The sequence below is a fragment of the Peromyscus maniculatus genome, chromosome 10, assembly GCF_049852395.1.
Source record: "Peromyscus maniculatus bairdii isolate BWxNUB_F1_BW_parent chromosome 10, HU_Pman_BW_mat_3.1, whole genome shotgun sequence".
NCBI lineage: Eukaryota > Metazoa > Chordata > Mammalia > Rodentia > Cricetidae > Peromyscus > Peromyscus maniculatus.
In genome coordinates this window covers 89,014,698-89,038,098 of record NC_134861.1, presented here as the reverse complement: position 1 = coordinate 89,038,098, position 23,401 = coordinate 89,014,698, and the positions used below count along the sequence as shown (strand labels likewise).

The 23,401-nt window shown below is 42.0% G+C and overlaps 1 protein-coding gene across 1 annotated transcript in view; it reads right to left on the bottom strand.

Moving 5' to 3' along the window:
* Nucleotides 1-23,401, bottom strand: part of Fras1 (Fraser extracellular matrix complex subunit 1) — a 420,836-nt gene that overhangs the window by 263,963 nt on the left and 133,472 nt on the right. Inside the window, exon 3 of the mRNA XM_006975359.4 lies at nt 7,355-7,462. Coding sequence (XP_006975421.1) covers nt 7,355-7,462 — 108 coding nt within the window. The remainder of the gene's footprint in view (nt 1-7,354; nt 7,463-23,401) is intronic.

Sequence of the window (23,401 nt, the reverse complement as noted above, 5' to 3'; positions counted from 1 at the left end):
GACATTAGACATGAGCTAAGTGCTCATGCAAGACTGCTGTATACAAGTAGCTGGAGATGGAGACACGGGGATTCTTGCCACCTGCTCACATGACTTGGGGTGGCTGCATCACACACTGAGCACACTGGCCTACAGTCCCTCCAAGCTTTACACTACAGCACTGAGGAGTGGTTGCATGAACAAGACCTATCAACAGAGACTGCAGAGAAGCCAGCAAAATGGTTTGTTTAGGTTCTGGAAGAATCAACTAATGATAATAATGAGGACAACTTAATGATTATAGCTAAGACATACTCAGTGCTCTCATTTCCACAGGCAATGTGTCCTAGGGCCCCCAATAGGTGCCTGAACTGCAGACATACCAAGCCTTAGATGTATTATGCTTTTCCCCCATTCATAAATACCTACAGTCAAATTTAATTTGTAAACTAAAAACGGTAAGATTAACAATAATAGCTATGTAATAATACAATTCTCGAAACATAATAATATGCTATAATAAAAGTTATATAATTGTGAATGTATTACAGATCTTGATAGTCTCAACACTCATTTCTTTCCATAATAAATTGACAACTTTACCAATTCACTTAAGGGGAACACTTTGGGATTTCCATTTAGTATATACAAACTGTCACCATCTCTATTCTTTTGCTTTGAGGAAATTATGAAGTAAAATAAGAGTTAATTGAATGTAAACTCTGCCATATCAAAACAGCCACTAAATGACCAGTGGGAAAGAAGCATACACAGCCTGGATGCGTTGGGTCAAGGAACAACCTGACAGGATGGAGTGTACTAGTATGGTGGTTTGAAAGAAAATGGCCCCCAAAGGGAGTGGCACTATTAGAAGGTGTGGCCTTGTTGGAGGAAGTGTGTCACTGTGGAGGCGGGTTTTGAGATCCCAGATCACAGACTACTTCCTGTTGCCTTTGGATCAAGATGTAAGGACTCTCAGCTCCAGTACCATGTCTGCCTGTATGCTTCCTTGCTTCCCACCATGATGATGATAAACCTCTGAACTCTAATTGAGTAACTCAATTAAATGTTTTCCTTTATAGGAGTTGCTGTGGTCATGGTTTCTTTTTACAGCAATAGTGCCCTAAGATAACTAGTAAAAGATTTTTGTGCATAATTTCACACAATTCTTATTAAGTTTTTATTACATTTGTTTGTCTAATTATGTGGGTTATCTGGATGGATGCATGCATGCCAAGACATGCATATGGAGGTCAGAAAACAAATTATAAGTGTTGGCTTTCTCCTTCCACCCTATAGTTCCTAGGGATCCAATTCAGATTGACATCCACAACAGCAAGTGTCCTTGCCTGATGAGTCATCTTACTGATCCCATGTCACACAACTTAGCACATGTGGATTATTAATGTCTGGAATTTTCCAGTTAATATTTTCAGACCATGATTGACAAATGAAAACAATGTATAAAAGAGTTATCACACCAAACATGTAGACTATATGTACAAGCTATAATAGTTACACATATTAATTGTGTTTACATAGTTTATTACAATTTTACCAAGTAAATACCTTTGCTGATCATTCTCTCACATTCACTCACAGAAGCCTTGGCATCTACGTTCTGCCTCTGTTTCTAAGCACCACCCTGAACAACTTCAATGTGAAAGTGGTAAGACCCACACTCTACCCTCGTACATTCATGATCATCTCAGTTTAAGAAATCCTTCTCTCTATTTCTCCTGAGAGCCTTGGGGCCGTGGTCAAACTTGACATCTCCCCACCCTCTAACCTGCTGCAGACCGGAAACCTTCAGTTCTGCATTCAAGGTTCCCAGGGTTCAGCTGGCTCTCATCTTCATTCCCACTCACCATTCCTGCAAAGAGAGGCCTGAGCACATCTTTCCTTGGCATATGTTCAGTGTCGAGTTGGCCCCGTTCTCCCCAGCACCTGCCACTTCCCATGTCTTCGCTGTTTTATTTCATTAGCACAGCCAAGTCCTAGTCCAAGATGTATTGTGCCTCTTCTTCTTTTATAGGAGTTGGCTTGAACTGCCATGGGAACAACATCATAATGCAAGTGGGAACTCCCACTGGTTGGTAGTTATGTGCTCCTGCAGGTCCTCAGCACCACCACTAATGTTTTACCTGACCTCGGCCACTCCCTTTCCCTAGCATTCTCTACTCTCATACAATCTGTGGCAGCTGCTAGTCACTGCCCACGTGCTTGCATTGAGAAGCACTTAGGAAATTAATAAAGTACTTCCCCCGAGTGCATTGCCACAGAGGATAGGATGAGGAGCCCCTCCCTGAGAGTTGGTGACTGTGGAGGCCCAAATTACTCAAGGTCACAGAATCTGAGCTTTACCAGCAGGGCTACATAAAGGGATGACTTGACCACGGGCGTGGTTACCAGGTGTTTGGAAGGGTCTGCACTCGGCTGTATCTAGCAAGATGGAGATCTTCTGTCTCGCCCCTTGGCACTGTTATAAAAACCCCTTTTGAATAAAGTTCTGGGCCATTGGGTATTGACCCAGGTCCTCCCAAAGCTATCCTGTGTTTCTGTGTTTCCTCTAGTCAACTAGGTCTCTCTTTTCACCTGATATTTTCTTATCCCTCTCTCCTCAAGAGTACCCAGGGTAAAGTGGGGGCAGGTCCCCCACAGGTGACACTATCCTATAAGCTAGGGCCTTGGATATAGGATAGGAAGAAGAAAGGGCAAAACTCATAAGTGGAAGCAGATTCTTCTCTTTGCTTCTTGGCTCCCATGAGTCAAGCTGCTCTATAGCCCCAGACTTTGACAGACTGACACCACTCGAACAGTGACCTCCAAGAAGTCTTTTCTCCCTTGAGTGGCTCCCGTCGGATGGTCATCACTGAACTACAATATCACCTTACTCCCTTCTTGCCCTCATACTTAACTGTACTGTACCCACCCATGGCTCTTCCTTTCCAATCCTAGGAAACAGGATTGTTTTTCTACCTCTACCCACTCCAGTTCCATGCTCTGGATCCCACTCTGTTCTTCTCGAGAAGGACCTTTCTAATTCATTGATTCCGGCTCTCTGGCTCTCTTCACATCTAACCACATAAGTTCAGCTTCTCTCTGCAGCCTGAGTCATCCCCACCCCTCCTGACCTGATCCTGAAACTATCAAAAACTAAGAAGGCAAAGCAAAATCTTCTTCCTTTCCTCTTTGGGTCACTCTACAAATACTGGTATCCATGTGTGAGATAGATAGGTGATAGATGATAGATAGATAGATAGATAGATAGATAGATAGATAGATAGATAGATATAGACAGATAGGATTATAGGTAGATGGTAGATGATAAATAGAGCTATATATATATATTAAATAATCAGTTGGAGACTCATTAGGTCATAAATACAGCAGTCACTCCTCCCTTTCTTATTCCTCATCTTTAAGCCTTCATCAAGTTCTGCTGTCTAACCCTAGATATGTATTTCACTTGACATTTCCTCTCGATCCCTACACAATGCAGTAGTTCATGTATTTGTTCTCTCTCCTGGGTTATTCTCATTGCCTCTGGATTGACATTCTCATTAATAGTATCATATATTAACTCTGGAAAACCAGAAAGATCCTTCTAGAAGGAAACCTGGATATTCCACTCACACATGATGTTATTACACTATATCATCTTAAAAATTAAACTCTAAGCTACCTAGTATAGCTTCAAACTTCTCTATAATGTTGGACTTATTCTCTAGCCTCATCTTTCATTCATCCTCCTATACATCGTTCAACAGTATTTACTGAGGGCCTACTGTGTGTCAGGTATGATTGCAGATATTACGGAGATGCAATGACTAAAAGAGACAGTACAGAAGAAATTAGTAAAATATATAGTATGTTAGCTAGCAATTAGTGTCAAGAAAAAGAGAGAGGAAATATGAAAGAAGTTGAAATGTGTGAAATTGGTGGTGGAGAGTTGAAATTAATAGAATAGCATTCAGGCAAGACTCAAAGAAAATGAGGGATTAAGCCATGAATTTATGCACAGACATATATTACATATGCTCGCGCGCACACACACACTCAAATATGTACACATGATATCCACACATCATATACTGCTTTTGCTGTGAGAACTTTGCACTTTGCTGTTCCCACTAAAAGTGTTCTTTCTCAGGTGTGGGGGAAGGATGCACATGTACAAACATACAAACGTGTGTGTGTGTGTGTGTGTGTGTGTGTGTGTGTCCAGGGAACAGCAATAAGGTTCGATTTCTAAAGCAGAGTGAAGAAGTGGAAGGCTAACAGAAGATTAATTAGAGGTCTACAAAGCGGTATGAAGTACATTGTGAGCAGTTATTCTAATTGGGAAGGGAGGCCACTGGAGAGGTTTAAAGAGGGAAGCAACGTGAGCTGGCTTCCATTTGAACAGCATCATCCTGGCTGCTATACCATTGTCACTGTGAAAAGGGCAGGTTCAGAATCAGCCAAACCAGTTAAGAGGGTACTGTGGGAATCCAGGGAAATGACCTGCGAGAGAGCAGAGAGAGCATGCCTATGATGCACAGCCTGGAGAGGAGGAGCTGGGAAATTTGCAAGTGTGCAGGATGTGAGATGCGGGGGGAAAGAGAGGAATTAGGGGTGATTTAAGTTATCTGGCCTGAGGAGTTGGGAGAAAGAGTTTACCGAGTTGAGAAAAAGTGAGTTCCAGAGTTTGATACAGAACAGGAATCAGAAACTATCTGTAAGAAGTCAGAGAGTCAATGTTAGCATTCAGGGGCCACGTGCAGTGCACATCAGAGCTGCGATAACTACCATGAAGGTAGTAAAGACAGTAAAGAAACAGGTGAGGGTGACTGTGTCTCAATAAAACTTTATTTATGGACACAGAACACAGACTTCATATAATTTTTTCCAAACTATGGCCTTGATACTTTAGTCATTTAAAAGATGTAAAATAATTCTTTTTGTTTTATATGATTCTACATATACTTTGTGTGTGTGTGTGTGTGTGTGTGTGTGTGTGTGTGTGTGTGTGTGTGAGAGAGAGAGAGAGAGAGAGAGAGAGAGAGAGAGAGAGAGAGAGAGAGAGAGTGTCTGTCTGTGTATATATATATTTATATATCAGATATACTTCTATTATAGGGTCTTTGCATTCCACTGTTCTTGTTTGGTTGATTTGATTGTGTGTGTGTGTGTGTGTGTGTGTGTGTGTGTGTGTGTGTGTGTGTGTGTTCCTTTATTTAGAGAATATCCAGGCAGCTCAATATGTGAAGCAGAGTGATCATGAGAAGCTAAAAAGATTAAGCAGAGAGGGTGAGTTTGGAATCCCCTTGTCTTGGCCTCTCAAGGGCTAAGATACCAGCAAGTCCCACGGATCTGCCTGTCTCTGCCCTCTGGCATTGAGATTACACACACACCACTATGCCCAGTTTGGGGTTTTGTTGTATATTTAACTTGGATTCTGGACATGGAATTTGGGACCTCAAGCTTGTGAGGCAAGCACTTTACTGACTGGGTAAGCTCTCCAGCCCCAGATATTCTTAATTAATACAAAATAAGATGTAGCTGAATTTAGTTCACTGACCCCTGGTATGAGAGAAGATTATATTTGCATTCTTCTGATGACTAAAGAGCTTAAACATTTTTCCATGCATTTATTGGCCATTTGTACTCCCTTTGAAGTACCTGCTTATTTCATTTCCCATTTATCGATCGTTCTTTTGCCGTTACATTTTTCTAGTTCTTTATTTACTCTAGTTATCATTCCCAAGATAGGTAAACAGCTGGCACAGAGTTTCACTAATTTGACAGGAACTACCATAATTAACTCTATTACTCTGAACTATTAACATATAATGGTAATATATTAAATATATTAAAAACCGAGTTTAGTTTTCAACAATATAATCCGGACTCACATTTAATTCAGGGTCTCTTCTATAATAACAAATATCCCCATGAAATAGGAAAAGGATTCTCTTCATGGCCTTTATAAATAGTAATTTCCTAGAAATATTTGTTTCATATGGTAGAAAGATCCTTGGCATATAACAGACTATTAGCAAATGTAAATATCTACACACTCCCTGCTTCTCAGAAATATACCATGCAGAAATTAAAAAACATCTGTGCCGGTTGGTTTTTGTCAACTTGACGCAAACCTAGACATACCTGGAAAGAGGGAGTCACAACTGAGAAAATGCCTCCTTAGGATTGGCCTACAGGTGAGTCTGTGGGGTATTAACTTGATTAATGGTTGATGTGGGAGAGACCAGCCCACTGTGAGTGGTGTCACCCCCTGGGCAGGTAGTCCTGGGCATAAGAAAATGAAGTGAAGAAGCCATGAAGAACAAGCCAGTGAGCAGTGTTCCTCCATGGCCTCTGCTTCAGATCCTGCCTCCAGGTTCCTGCCATGACTTCCCTCAGTGGTCCATAACCTGACATATGCAAGCCAAATAAACCCTTCCCTCCCCAAGTTGCTTTTGGCCATTGTATTTTATCACAGCAATAGAAACCCTAACTATCTATAAAGCACGTTTTCATTCTAATGTTAGGGAGAAAAAGAGAGTGCTTTATTACCATGAGAGGCAGAAAGACTCAAGATTAATTGTTGGGGGAAGGGGCTAAACTAGAAAAATGAACCGTGCTTGTGAGACTGACAGAATGCTTTTTAAAGAAAATAATTGGTCCTCTCCGGAGAGTTTCAATTTTTGCATTTAAAAGTTAAGCTTTTAAAAAAATAGGTTAACTCGAAAAGAGTCAGCATCCAGAAAAACAGTTTTCCAACAAAACTGGTATATACTGAGAAAAAAAAAAAAAACTGAAAACGTTTACAGAGCAGAAGAGAAGAGGGGAGATGTCCTGGATAAGGAGAGGCTGGAGTTGGGGCTCTGCTGCTTCCCATGGGTCCAGCAGCCCAGCAACACTGCCAACAGACCCAGACTCTTTCTGCAAACCCCTCTTTACGAAGCCAGGCCTGACTTCAAGCCAGTGGATGGTGCGGAGATGCCATGAGTGCTGTCAGCAGCTCCGGCACCTGTCAGACCAGGGTAAAATCCCGGAGCTGGAGTTTATTAATTGTATAGTCACAGCTAATTGTTTCAAGTCTCCAGGCTTTACTTTTCTCACTGTAAAGTGGGACTGGACACTAATCTCCCATCATACTACAGGCAGTGACATCTCTAAAACCTCTAACTACATGCTTTGCTAGGAATAAATGGTTAATAAGTGAAAATGAAGATATGTTTACCTGCGGAATGCTAAAATTCTCTACTTTGTTGCGTTTAGTTTCCAATTAGAGACTGGAATCGATGTAAAAACATGACCCAAAAGATTTAGAAACCTGATCATTTGCTGACTTTCCCAGTAAGTTTGGGACACAATTAGGAAACCATACCTTCTCAAAGGCACACCGAGGGTTCTTGCAAACAACAGGTTTGCAGATCACAATATCACCATGGCAACGGCAGTTCTGGCATGAATCAGGCTTCCAAATCGTGGCATCCTGCAAGGAAGCAGAAGCTCTGAGTTAAAAAACTGATCAGTTGAGGTCTGCGACTCACAAAAGCAGTACCATCAATAGCCCCATGTCTTGAGTGATTAAAAAGGCAAAAGAAAGTCACAGGTACACCATGCCCAGAACATGCTGGGCACTGATTAAACCCCAAGTGGCAATAAAAGCATGTAATCCATTTCACAACAGTCAGCCCACGTAGCCAAAGACAAGGGCATTCAGCAGAGAGCTGTCGATACCCAGAGTAAAAACTATTGATTGGCCTGAAACCTCGGGAGGACAGACACGCGGCTTGCAGACTTGAAATTTCTTTATATGCTGCTAAGTAGCAGAAACCATCTGAGCAGGTTGAAAAGAAAATGACACTGACTAGCACTAGCCACCATCCAAAGAGCAGGATTTACCGCTAGATACTAAAAGCATGGCTAACTTCAATTGCCAGCTCCCTGCCGTTATGTATGTCAACATTTACCAGTGACGAGAAGGATGTGCGGGAGCAGTACAATGTTTTTAGACAGATCTACTAACGTTTGCAATGGATGGCTGCTCTGTGCCTAACTGTGTGCTGGGAACACTGGGCACTAATTAAGCCTAAGTATGGGTACCATTCATAAGAATCTCTCACCATTCTTTTTATCACGAACATAAGAGAATTAGATAAATAGAAACTGATAGTCTAGGGTTATTAGTCAACAATTTGGAAAGGAAAAATATAATGACCATGAATAGAAGTGAATCTGGGCTCAGTTCAAAGTCTCAGAAATGTCTTTATACTTCCTTGTCTTCCATCATGTTAGATCCTTATTTCAACCAGACCCACTTTAAAGTCACTTTTGGCCCAGGTCTCTCAGAGAGTCAACAGAAATCTATTTCTGGCTGTTCAGCGGTGGCTCTGATGGCTTTGCATGGAAGCAATGAGGAATGTAAACGACACAGGCTCCCAACACATGTTCCCGCTCCACCTCTACAACAGCCATACTTACTTGTTGGCCGAGTTCAAAACACTCATCTGCCTTAAGAACACTGTCTGTGTGCTTCTCTGTTCATACCTACTCTGTGGTGCATCGTTATTTCCAACAGAACAAAATGCAGACGCTACATGGCCTTTCCCGATCTCCAAGGGCAGGCTGAGTTTCCCAGTTCCAGGTCCAGCCACTGGCTTCCCCACCCTGATCTCACATTCCACTCCCCTCCTGAAGTTCCTGATCTGCTCTGACTTCTTCAAACCACGTTCATGAAGCCAGGGATCCATCTTAGGGATGAATCCATTTCGTCCTTGACCCTTACCAGGTACAGCTCCTCAACCACTCTTGGACTCCACTGTGTCTGTGAACACTCTCACAATTTATAGCATTTGTTCAAGCTCTTGGTAGCCTTGCTAGACCAGACCATAAGTCCCTGAGAGCACTAATTAATTTTCCTAAGCCTGCCACACTAGAGATGCTTAAAGGAGTAGATATTAGTTCATGGGTTTCTTGGGGGAAGGCTTTCTTCCTTCCTTCCTAAACTTTCTCAGCCATATTTTTCTCTGCCAACCAATAGAAGCACTAATCAATACAATAAGAGCCATATCTAAACCTCTGATAGTCACTGGAGTCCCAGTATTACTTAAATTAGGTTTTTAGATGAGCTGAGATATTGGTGGATAGTAAAGTCTGTGTCTCAACCTGGCTAGGCTACAGTCCCCTCTTATTTATTTAACCAGATCTTAATTTGTGTTGCTATGTACAGATGATCACAAATTTATGTTTTTGTTTACTGGGGGGTTAGTACAAAAGATACACTTGTTCATTAGACATCATTGCTACAATTTTGGGTGTTGATCTTTTCCGGAGATAGAAATGTATGGTATGGTGATCTCTGGAGATGCTGGAGAGGCAGAAGACCACAGCCCTCAGTCCACCACACCATCACAAGGGTCAACTAGGTTGCTATAATGTCCAGGGGCTTAGTTTATTAATGACATTTTCAACTTGGGCTTCCAATTTACTACTAGCCAGAATGCAACCCCATCAAGAACAGAGGAGCACCACCTTTCTTTTGTAGATGAAGCTGAAGTATGGCCTTGAACCAAGAGACAACCTTCTAGAGCATCAGTGGGTCCCAATTAGTAGTTGGCCTTGTAGAACCTGAAGTTTCCTGGAAAGCAGGGAGTTTGGTCTCAAGAGTCTAACACAGAAATTCTGAGTTTCCAGTCTGTTGACCCGCCTTACAGATGATTGAACCTGGTACTCACACCAATCGCACACGCCGGTTCCTTAAAATACAGCCACCGCCCCTCAATTCTGTTCACCATTCATTCAGTTCTTCTAGAAAATCATGACCAACAAAGCAACAGATTTATACTGGATAAGCACAGTATCCCCAGGCAAGCACTTTCAGTTCAAGGCTAATCATAATCTCTTAGGTTAGGGAATAGGCTTTGTGCATGAGGGCCTCGCCAAAGTCATTCAAGAAATACGAAGTAGGGATGGCTCTGCCGTTAAAGGCTAGGCTCGCAACCAAAAATATAACAAACACAAACTAGAACCAAAACTATACGAAACAAATACATCAGGCATAGGTGTACAGACCTGCAATCCCGGCGGTAGGAAAGCTAAGACAGGAGGAAAGGGAGTTCATGGCCAGCCTCAGCTATGTATCAAGTTCAAGGCTATCCTGAGCTACATGAGACATTGTCTCTAACAAAACAAAATAAAAACCCAAACGCAAATTATTTATATATGTATGTGTATGTGTGTATGTGTATATATCGTACATATATACATCCATATAAGTGCAGGCACAGTCATGTATGCATATGTGTAGATCCTGGGCATGATGGCACAGGCCTGTAATCCTAGCACTTTTTTTAAAAAATTTTTTCATTTTATTTATTTATTTATTTTCTATTATCAGGTTGATACAGTACAAATTCTTTATTTTTTAGATTTATTAATTTATTATGTATACAGTATTCTGTCTGCATGTGTCCCTGCAGGCCAGAAGAGGGCACCAGATCTCATTACAAGTGGTTGTGAGCCACCATGTGGTTGCTGGGAATTGAACTCAGGACCTCTGGAAGAGCAGTCGGTGCTCTTAACAACTGAGCCATCTCTCCAGCCCAATCCTAGCACTTTAAAGATGGAAGCAGGAGGATCCCAGCCTGGGAAAGAGGAGAAAGAGAGGGAAGGAGGGGAAGAAGCGCTAATCTCATGGGGCTGGGAAGCTGTGGTTGGTTTCCCCAACAGGTGACGTAGTCCTGGAAGGCTACAGGAAGTAACTCAGAGTCGGAACACTGTGCCAAGTCAGCCCACAGCCTAGGAAGCTGGAACTGTCACTACCATTCCCCTTTTACAGATGAGGAGATAGTTCCAGGAAATCGGTCCACTTGTCCAAGTTCACCAACTCCTTGGGCACCATGGGCACTCGGCTCTGAAACAGCTGCCTGCGTTCAAAGCTAGTGTCGCCCCTGTTCACTGTGCATCTGGTCTTCGGCAAAGTGCCTATGTCCCAGTGCCTGTTTCCTTATCTACAAAATAGAGCTGCAAAAATAAGATAAATAAAGCTGCTGAAAGGACCACATGAGATGATGTACGAACCGTATTTGATACTGACCAAGAGACTATTAATTTTCTCTTCTCTGAATGCTTCCTAGTATGTTATAGGCATTCAGCACCTACCTCTGAGAGATTCCTTTTCCCAGAATGAGTGTGGCCCCACAAGCAAAGGCTGGGCTTTTCCATCCTCTCATCTCTGTTCTACACAGGCAAAAAGCTAAATCTAAAACTACTACGTGAGTGGCACACTAGCACTCAGAGGACTAAGAACATTGTAGCAGGGGCGAGCAGCAATCTGGAGGGGAAGGCTTTGGTGTTGCCGTTCCTGGTGGTTCCCATTGGCTGTTTTGTTTCAAGAGGATAATAGAATACGGTGTTAGCAATATTTGGGTGGGGCTCCAAATATCACACTACATCAGCCATGGCTCTTCCTGAACTGAGATGGTAAAACAAACTCCCAGACATCTATTGGTTTTCACGTGGTTTGGCTCTTATTTTTAAGATTATAATATATAGCAGTTTACCCTTTCTTCCTTCCCTCCCTCCATGCCCTCCATACACCCCTCTCCCTCTCTTTCAAATTTACAGCCTCTTCTTTCATTAATTCTTATTGCATGCATATATGTATATACATACACATTCCTAAATACAGCCTGCTCAGCCTGTAGAATGTGACTAGTATGTACATTTTCAGGGCTGACCGTTTTGGCAATGGACAACCAACTGGTACAGAGAACATGCTGAAAAACATTTTTTGTTCCTTCATGTTAGAGAAATGGAATGTATCCATGGCTCACATTTCTGCATTTACCACCGCCCAGAGGTCACGAAAAGATATCTAATTTTTTTAGCACTTTCTAATGCAGTTAGAGCAGAGGTTTTGAGAGAACCTAGGCGAGTGGGAAGCTCTGCTACACCAGCCTGAGCCCATCTTCCTTTAACTCAGTCTGCAAAAGGCCTTACCAGTGTGGGCTACTTCATGCTGAGTGAGGGGCTAAGCGGTCAGCGGCCTTCATTCCTGGAGAGGTAACATTCTACAACAGACTCCATAATACCTGTGTCACAGGACTTAGCGGGTTGAGCCCAAACAGACTCTTCTAAAACACACTGCGATTTCATGTTCATTCACAAAACCGTAACTTTTCTTTACATTAATCCAAAGGTGAGATTTCTCTGGCGCTAGAAAACCTTCCTGACTCCTGTTACCTATCTGTCCAGCCTTCCCAACGGGAGATCCCATGGATCATCTGCCTCTTTGCAGGGCCCTTTAATGTAGCCCAGTTCTTGAACATTGGCTGAAGGAGTAAATAAGCCTAAGTGACTGAGTGTCCTCATGAGATTACCCATCTGAATTCACATTCCACTTGGGGAGGGAGAGCTCCCGGAAACAACATTTAACTGACGGCCCGCCACAGTCCCAACAGGGTTGACTATCATTTCACTGGTATCTAACTGTGCTTGAAGAAAATATTTCTTCATCTAAGCACTGGACCTGTCAAAGTACTTCCTTGTATTAATGTGCTCATGGACGTAGTAATTTATGGGTAATTTTAAATAAAATAAGCCTTTTCCCAAGGCCGGGATAGATAGCCATATATTTTTTCAGGCCTAAAACTTTACGAATCAATTTCTATGGTCCCATAAAATTGCTTTATGAAGGCAGGGATGCAGGAACTCCTCACCAGCTTCCAACTTTGGATAAAGCCATAAAATCCCAAAGAAATAACATTGTAAAGAGACCTTTACAGATTTTTCCATGTTACTACTGCAATTACATCACTTTATAAGCCTCTCTTCAAATCTGACACACTCCACAGGAGACGCATGCCTCAGCTTTTCACTGGATTACAGACTAGAGAACTAGATTAGGACAAACGTAAAAAGCAGCAGAAAATACGCGCTCAAGGAGTGTCGATGTTTTTAGTAATGGGCAAATGAAGTCCTCCTGCAGATGACGTATCTCTATCACCACATACTTTACAGCCATCTTGCTTTAAAAACTGTTAGTGGACCGGGGATACAGCTCAGTGGTAGAGCACTTGCCTAGCACACGAAAGCGCTAAGCTGAACTGATCCTTGGCACTTGGGGTGGGGGCAATCAAACATAATTTATTCACTTGATTAAGTATCTATTGAACGTTTGATTAGTGCTAAAAATAAATAATGTATATATCCCTCATTAGTACCCAAATTTGGGAAGGCGAGTTATTTAAAGCATTCTAAAGATCAGTATATCAACTGTCAACATAAATTTTCTTCCATATGAATAGTATAAATAATAAAAAATGATTGATTGACTCGTCTCATTTTTAAAATGAGACAAAAAAGGGAATAAAGCTCTCTAAAAGCTATGCTTTCAAGTTACAAAGCAGTGTGTAGAATGTGACTGTTTTGTAGTAACATGTATTTACAAGCATGGAAAGGGAGTCATGACATTATAAAGCCAGTGATCAAAGACAATTCGTTCCTGGGTGTGGGTGCTCGGTGATTTTTCTTCTTTTGCTTCTTTCTTTATTGTATTTGTATTTTCTATTTCTGCAACAATAAATTACCTAGTTTATATGGTCTTTCAAACAGCGTTAATTCTAAAATACAAGGCAGAAGAACAAGTGTGTGTGTGTGTGTGTGTGTGTGTATGTGTGTATGCACGCATGCACATGTGTACTCGTGTGTATGTGTGTATGCACACGCACATGCGCATGCATGTATTCTTTTCTTCCTACCAACCCTAGGCCTAAGTAGACCCTGGAAGGTGCAGCTGAGAGTAGCAGCACTTAGATAAAATCACTTACTGAGTACACAACAGTGGGCAATTCACCTAACTCTCCTAAGCTATCTACAAACCCTGGTGTACTCAGTACAAGCTTAAAAATTAACTGTGCTCCCCACATGTCCTTCGAAGCAATAAAAGAAAGTTAGCATTCAGCTGGAGTTCACATCTTCATTTCCAGAAGTTCACTTCCTTGGCAAGTCTGGTTTTCAGGAAAGCTAATCCATAAAAAGAGGGTTCTTTGACCCAGCTCCAGTTCGGGCACAGAAATAATGGTCCTTGTTTGTCAGGGAACCATAAAGAAACAAATCAATAACTTTCATAAGGTTATTTTAGAGTTCAATTCTTCTCCCAAGTGCCCTTCCACAGACAGCTTAGATAAACAATGCCTTTTTCATTTGGTTTCATTTTAAAGTTCATGGAAAGCTCCTCACTCAGCCCCAAAGAGAAAGGGGAAGAGGGCAGTTATTGTCAAGAAAAGATATTAGATCCTCCATTCAAGAGGAATAAATACAAGTTAAATACAAAATGCTGAGCCGTTTCCTGTTTAAAACCCACTTCCAAGGTTTGTTCCAAATCAGAACTCTTTACAAAGCATCTTGTTTTTTACACCAAGGACCCAAGCCCTCCCATTTCAGCATTCTGGGACCTACTGCCCAGCTATCCTAGAATGACAAACTCAAAGTCATTTTGCTGCAAGACTGAGCCGGGATGCAGAAACAACAGCAAGAAACACAGACGAAAAGATAGCTACTGTGTGTAACTTAAAACGCGGTCGTTCGAGAGACCCAAAGAGCGCAGCCAGTTAACATCACGTTCCAACAGACAGCTTGGAACAGCACTGCACCGAGGGTGGAGGCAGGGATCGAACCAGGACGAGAACAAGCTAACTCTAAGAGCCACTAAGTCCCAGTCTCCCGCACTCTCCGACTCCTGTGGCGTGCACTGGGCAAGATATCAGGACCCCCAGTTTACAAATGAAGGAATCAGCTGTGGACAGGACGCATGAATTACACGCAGGCCAGATCTGGGACTGAAGCCATCCTTTTCTCCCTCTTATACAGTATCAATAACAATGTACTAAAACACCATACATCACTCTTCACTTACACTCGCTGACTTTGAGAGATCAACAAGGGGAGGCTCCCTAGGGCAATGCTGTCTGCTCTTAGAAAAGATGAAGGGACCGTGATGTTTAAGTGACCCACTGTAATCTAACTTCCACACAGACTCTAGACATTAAACGCTACTTCCTCCTGCCTCCTGAAGGAAGTAGATCACCCTCTGTCCCTGCCCCTGCCTCTACCATGTCAACAAAGCCCCTTCCCCTTCTAAAGAACCAGACTAACTCTTGACAGTTCTGTTTGGCCCAAGGAGGAAAAATGGAGGAAGAGGGTACCCTCTAAGGAGTCCCAGATATTGTTATTTTTAAAACCTCTTAACATAGTAGTTTGTTTGTTTTTTTTAATCATTGTCTTCATTTTTCAGAAGGGACACTGAGACTCAGAGAGGCTGAGTCCTATTTCTACGGGAAGCTAGTTACCTGCGTGTGAGCTAACACTGTGCCCACTGGACTCTAGAGATGCTAAGCTTGTGTTCCCAGCACACATGCCTGTGCGCACGGCTTGCTCTACAGGTTACCCCGCCCTGGCTCGAGCAGCAGTGCCCAATGGTAGAGTGGGGAACATCGGGTTCAAAAGCCCATTCAACAACCTCCCAGCTTGAGGACTTCGGACAAATCTACCAGTTTTTCTGGGTCAATTGTTTCCCAGGCTCATAGTGAGGATGAAATGAGCTAACGTTCTCGGCAGAGTGGCTTGCTCATTAGAAGCACGTAACAGGCATCGGCTTTGACTTAACTCACATGCCACAACCACAGTCACTTGACCATGGACTTTTATTTTAATGACACAGGGAGGGTTATAGCACTTAGCACTGAAGAACACGCTCCCTGGCATCTCTAATGCCCAATATAAGAGGGTGTGAATTTCCTGTGGCCTAAGTGTTTAAATAATACTCTACTCTTAAGTTCTGTCATAACTGCTTCTGGAGAAGTTCAGTCTGGAAAAAAAAATAGAGTATCTTTAAAATACAGAATAAAATAAGATATCCATGTAATATGTCCTCGTTCTAAATTCTCAAGCAACTGAAACCAGGCTTGCATCCACGGCTCATCTGCCCCTCACATCAAGCTCTCTGTTTATTCTAGCACAATCCTGTTACAGTGAAAGTCTGATCAGAGAGGCCGCCAATGACAAAATAACTTTCATAAATTTCTGGAGATGCTAACCACAGTAAAAATTCTATTATGACTAGAAAGTCAGTCCTATTTCCACTTCAGTCCAGATGCCAGGAGATTCCACTACAGCTTAAGCTTGTAATTACTTTTTTTTCTCTATCAATTCAGCTTCCAAAGACTTCATTTCATATTCCTAAGGCAAATGTGGGGACGCAGGGAAATTAAACATTCAAAATGTTTGCGGATGAAATTAAACTATAGCTACACCATTATCTTCCATATTAAAGTTACTTAATTTTTTTTTTGTCTTCCTTCTCTACTAGATTCTTATCATTCATTTTATAATTAGGTTTTCAGTTGTCTCTCTCCCTTCCCAAGAGTAAGGACAATTTTTTTTCTATTCAGGCAGCTTTGTATCCCCACGGGGATAAAACACAGCAGGCACTTAATGTTTTTGAATGAGTTCATGGGTGGATTGAAGGATGGATGGATGGATGGATGGATGGATGGATGGATGGATGGATGGGTGTTCCTAAAAATAAAGAATGGCTACTTTGCGATGAAGTTGACAGGTAACAGCATTTCATTCCCATTGCTGTCCTTTAGAAACCTTGCTGTCGCCATTTTCAATCTATACTCTTTGAGATCTCAGCCCTAAGCCTACGTCTCAGTTAGGACCTTTGCTCTAGAGAGTCCTGACTGGATGTCAGGCGGGTGCTGTTGTGTTCCAGCATGCACATCTCTGCTGCGCTGTCTGATGTTCTTGCTGGCATTCCCAATGCTGGCTTTTCCTCAGCTGGCCAACAGCAGCAGCCCCAGCTAACCTGATCATCCAGTGAGTTTGTGCTACACTCCAATTCAGTCAGGCCGCAAACAACCGACTAAGTCTGTCTTCAGGGCTGGCAGGCACCCCGAGTCCAAGGATCCTGACAAGAACCTACCCTTATCTCCATGTAAAGCAGTACTTCTGAACAGGTGCTATGCTGTCCTGGAAGACTTACTTGAAAGTGTGTTTGGATATTGAACAGTGTGGTAAAGATGACATCAGTGAACATGGATGATAAATTCTAGATGTCATATAATAAGCAAGACATTCATTCCCAAAGAAAAATGTCCACTTACCACATGACTTTCAAATGTCCCACAATGTATTTATGTGAGTAAAAACCATGACATAGTTATCTGACTACATATCCTAATTCAGTTTTATACATAAACACAAACACAAATTACTTATCAAATAGTAATATACCAGATTAGCAGAATGTAGATCTCATCTAGTCAAGAAAAAATTATATTCTATGCTGTTAGGAAATTTGTGAAAATAATTAAAGATGATAGATACATATTTTATGCCTATTAAATATTTCATCAGATAACTAGAATCTATAAGCATATTTTTCAGATGGATGATTTTTTATTTGATGTGTAAACTCTGTGTGTGTGTGTGTGTGAGTGTGTGTGTGTGTGTGTGTGTGTGTGTGTGTGTGTGTGTGTGTGAACACACACGTGAGTGCAGGTGGATGTAAAGTCTAGGAAAGGGCATAGAATCCCTGAGAGATGGCGTTATATAGCTGGTTCTAAGTCACCTGACATGGGTGCTGGGCACTAACCTCAGGTTGTCTGCAAAGGCAGTATGTGCTTTTAACCCTGAGCCATCTCTCCAGCCTCCTATAGACACAATTAAATAGAATTTCTAGAATACAAAAATTCAAACAAATGAATAACCCTGTTTCGTGGAATACTAGCCATCACTAAAGACAAATGAGAATATAAATCAATAGAAAATATCCAAACTGAGCCATAAAGAACCAAAAGGACAGGAAAAGGAAGGGTCATTAGAAGCTCATGGAACATGTTGTAAAGTTTACCATATGGGCAATCTACCTCTAAAGACAAGAAAACAGGACATGAGCAGAAAAAAAAAAAAAAAAACACAGCAGAAATAGGGCCAAGAACTTTCTAAAACTAAAAGCCATAAATGCCAAAAAAAAGTGCTATGACTATCAAACAGAAAGAAAAATAACACTTTGTATTTCATCAGAGTAAGACCACTTTAAAAACAAAGGAGCCAAGAAAACTATATTGAAAGTTGTAAAGGACAAGGGAATTATCATCCAAAAAAATGAAAACTAACTTCAAAAAAATGGTGAAAGTTTTAAGATAAACCTTTAATAAGCAAAAGCATCAAAGACATAATTTTATTTCTTTATAGTTTTTATTTGTTCTCTCTGTGTGTGAATTCATATGTAGGGATACACGTGTACCCAAAGGCACATGTGAAAGTCAAAGGACAATTTGGGGGCATCAATTTTCTTGGTCCCAAAGATGAAACCCAGCTCATCAGTTATGAAAGACGACACCTTTATCCACTGAGCAGTCTCACCAGACTCAAGGTAGAATTTTATACCCAACTAAAATATCCTTCAAAACCACTGTGAAATAAAGACATTTTAAGTAATAAAAACAACCTGTGAGAATTTGTTCCTTGCAACCCCAAACTGGAAAAGAAGCACTAATGGAAATTCTTCAAGAAGAAACAAAAAGGACTCTAGATCAGTAATTCTCAACCTGTGGGTCATGGTCCCCTTGGGGGGGGAGTTCACATATCAGAGATATCTTGCATATCAGATATTTATATTACAGTTCATAACAATAGCAAAAATACAGTTGTGAAGTAGCAACAAAACTAATTTTACAATTGGTGGTCACCACAACATGAGGAACTGTTTTAAAGGGCTGTAGCATTAGAAAGGCTGAGAACCACTGCTCTAGATGGAAATGGTAAAATAGGAATTTAGATAATCTCAAGTTACATACATCTATAGATCTAATGGATATAAAAAACAAAGCACATTGAACATTTTGAGGGATTCAGAGTATGTCTAACAATACACCAAACAAAAAAGAAAGTTCTATGTACGGGCACTTACCAGGAAAAGGCGAATTCAATGAATTAATTAGATAACACACTGAGACCTCTCAGCATAATGTCGAGTGCTCACAGGCAGAGCCAAGGCCCCTCCAGGCAATCCTCACATCTGTCCACACATTCCCCATGTGCTCCTCACTCCTCATGACCTGCTTCGCAGAGGGCCATACACCCTCGCATAGAGCATGCACAGCACCACATCACACCTGAATTTCTCCTGATGTGCAGTTCACAATCACATTCATCGATACACAATGTGAGATGTGCTGTGAGGATTCTGAAGGTTAAGCATCCACTCTGGTCTCACTCACCCCATGTGAAACAAACAAAGTGCCTGTACTTTGGGTTCCCCCTGACTAACCTGCCATGGCTTACCCTCAAGTATTGCTACTACTGTCAGTTGATTCATAAATTAAAGCTGGAAAGAAAAGAAGGAAGGCTGTTGGGGCCAAAAACAGAGACAATCAGCTTTAATGACTAATCACCTACACTGACTCTCCATTTTCCATTAAGCTACTCAACTCTTTCCAGACAAGTCACCCGCCCCTCAAGAGGAACGAGTCTACAAAACGGGCTTCTGTTCTGTATCAGTACTGTTCCCAACTAAACCTTGGCATGGACTACAGTTGGTATGTGAGTTTATAGCATCCTCATTCCCAGGACTGTGGGTCCTGCTCCCACCCACCCATCCCCACCCCCTGTTATGTACCAAGACGAAATTAACTGCCATCTCTCATGAGAATGACATATTGACTAAGTACTCAGACCAAGCAATCCACTCCCACAGTCAGCAAAATGCACGCTGGTTATCCTCCAACAACACAAGAACGCATGACTGAATTTACTGCGAGCCTCCCTGAGGGCCAGGAAGCCACTGAAGTGAAGCAGGTGCCCAGCGTCTCTGAGGAAGACTCTCTCAGGCCTCCGTTGTTAAATCCAGAGCTAGAACCCAGAGCAACCAGCGCTTCTGGTACAATTACTGGCACCATCCACTCCCTGCCAAGAGAGGAGACTTGGCAGCTGAAGAACGCAGCTTTCATTTTCCATGTCTACTCCAATTAGCTGACAGTACCAGTCAATGGGATGAATGAAACAAAATGCAGAGGAAGTAGAAACGCCTCTGTGTGGTTTGCAGAGCTGCGCCTTCTGAACAATGCTGAGACGAGAGGCAAGGAAAAGCAAATCAGGGAACCCGGGGCATCCAAAGAGCGGAGAGCAGAAAACCCACCGGTGGCATGTACATCCTAGATAGTGCAATGAGATATTTAAGCTTAACGCCCATCCCACCTACTGTTTGCTCTACTAACGGCAAGAGAATCAAATTGCAGCCCCTGCACTTGCTCACTGCGGAGTCTAGCTGGGACTTATTAACTTCGCGCAGCATACACATGTAAAAGCAAACATTCCCCTGAGGAATGCAGCCTTCTCCCACACTGCCCTGCAGTCAACACTCACAGAGAAGTTACTTTCTGCTAAGTGCTTAGGATTGGTTATGTTTTTTAAAAAGGAGACACAGGGTTTCTAGAGGAGCTCACGGCATCAGCGAAATGAAACACGAGTCAGTGAAATGAAGACCCTCCAGGAGACAGCAGGAACGTGGTGACTTCAAATGACTCAACCGTTAGTCATTTGACTGGGGCCACAGTCCTAGGTGAATTCTTCAAGAGAGTTCTAGTGGATTCCACCGAAGCCCTCACAAGTTCTGGCCTGAAAACTCTAATTGCTCTCCCAAAGTTGAGCAAAATGAACCAGTGCCTCAGGGCCATGGAGAGCCTACACTGAGCCACAGCACAGTTCCAGGACTCTGCCTTGCTCATCCATGTTCTTCCAGAACTTACATAGGGTAATCGCAGTCACTCTATAGTCTTGGAAAATTCCACATGGCTGTACTATGGATGGGCCAAAGATGGCCAGCACCCTTCCAGAATGTAATCAAAGACAAAGCACACATAATAATTTGTTTCCTAGACTTCATCCAAGATATGTGAGTTCAATCTTTATCCCTGGGTTCTATGATTGATCATTAACACGAACTAAAGTGATCTCGTGGACCTTGTGCTAAAGCTGACTGTCAAATGCAGGAAAGAGGAAGCTTTCATTTGCAAAGCGGGGTTTGTCACTCTTGGTGGCTCATTGCACAGCTCTCTGAAGACTGTTACTCCCAGGCACGACACTATTCAACACACACTGGACAACTTAAGGTACCACTACTCTCCAGGTGAGAAGAGAGAGAGCAACCTAAGAAGTGAAATGGAGCTGGGCAAGAATGAATGTATATTAAAAACAAATAAACAAATGGGGAAAAAAAACAGCATTGGGGAAATGATGGTCCCTTCCAAGACATACTAAAATGTTTACTCCGCTAACTGATAACTCGTAAATGCCACCTTATTTATCTGTTCTGCATAAATACAGAACAAATGCAAATTTTCAAAGTTCCTAATGCATATTCAAAAAAACCCTCAGGTAATTTCACTTCAGCTATCAATTAATCAGCCCAGAAGTTGTTTGGCATTAGGTTAGCCTTGTGTACATATTTATAATAAGCAAAGATATTTTGAAAGAGCGGGAAAGAAATTGCAGAGAATTACTGAAGAGAGCACGTGATACATGAGGTCCTGGGTTCAGTCTTCAGAACAGTCAAAAAAATATTTTTAACCTTAGTAAAAAAAATTTATAATTCTGATTTTCAACTAAAAAAGATACCCAGTCCTATATAATTTTTATATAATAAATACGCTGATTTCTTTGAAGGAGTGAGGAAGGGAGGGGCCAGTGTTTTTAACTTTGCATTGTCCACAATAACAAGGTAAGGTGAACTCCTAAATAACATGACTGGGGATGGAGCTGGTACAAATCAATGGGCATTACTAATCTCACAACTTTGATGATCTCCTGGCTGAACTGACTCTAATAGCCTAGTGCTTTGATTGTTCCCTCAATACAATACAATTCAACAATTTTTAAAAAAACATGAGAAATGTGCTTAAGAACTCCTTCTGAAGAAGAAAACATATATATATATATACATACATACATACACACACGCACACACACACACACACACACACACACACACACACACACACACACACACACATTCCCATAATACAGTAAAATTACCAGTACAGGTAAGAACAAGATCTTGGCTAAACATGTGGTAGGCAACATTTTTTTTTTAACTACCTAACATGCCTCAACCAGACTTGATGAGCCATTTGCTCTATCTGTTTGCAAATACTCAACTACGTTAACTTTGTCAAGATTGCAGAGAAATGGCCACAAGGAGCAGGTAAATAAATCTGCATGACTGTGCCCCAATCAACCTTCACTTGAGCACTGCCATACCATTTTCATGTGTCACAAAAGAATCTGTCCCTATTTCCTCGCCATCTAAAAATATAAAACCCACCTTCAGCTCACCAGCCAGAGTCTGGATTTGACTCACAAAGCCATTCTGCATCAGAAAGGAACAGGAACCTGTGAATCTACAAAAAAAGTGCCATTGTGACACTCCAAAGGGATACCCAAAGGCAGGAAGGGCCCCGGTTGACTTGTCGATAACAGGACAGGAGCCTTCGGGAGGTAATTATCTATTCCCATCCACACTGCTCCTGCCCCCAGCTCTTGAGCTTGATAAAATTCCAGCCACTCTTCCTGTCCTTGAGCTGTACTAAAAGATAGGGGACAAGCCAGCCCGTCGTCCCCACTGTCAGCAAGAAAGATGGGCCACCATTACCTGATTCCAGACTGAGAAGGAAAGTATTAGTGTGCGGCTACCTGCCTATCACACAGCAAAGCAATTCATTTTCTGCAGAGGAAACAAAAGGACCTAACTTCTGCCAGTGCAAAGATCAATCGTGGAATTTATTGTCACTGGAGTGGCAGCAAAAACAGGCCCAACAGCATGCTGAGCTCCAAGCTGGTAACAGCAAGCCAATGACTCAACCTGACATGTCAAGCAAACTCCAGAGGAGGGTCAGCATGCTCACAAAAGATTCCTCTAGGATGAAACAGGTGTCTGCACAGATACCATGAAAACCCTGCTCTTTATTTAGATGCCTAATCAGTTTAACCAGTGGACAGCTCTTATGAATGTGGGTTTTTGTTTGTTTGTTTTTGTTTTGTTTTATAAATTAAATCTCTCTCTGTGTTTGTATGTCTGTAGGTCTCCGTGTGTATGTGTTGTGTGTGTGTATGTGTGTGTGTATGCATATGTGTGTCTGTGTCTCTCTTTGTGTATACATGCCACAGAGCTCAAGAAGATGCCAGAGGACATCCTAGGGTGTCAGTCCTTGCCTTCCATTTTAGTTGAGACAGGATCTTGCTCACTGCTGCATGGAGGAGCATCTGGCCCACAAGTTTCCAGGGATTCTGTCTCCACCTCCAGTCTTGGCACAGCAAGGCTGGGATTAGATGAGCTGCTGCATCTGACTTCGCAGGGGTTCTG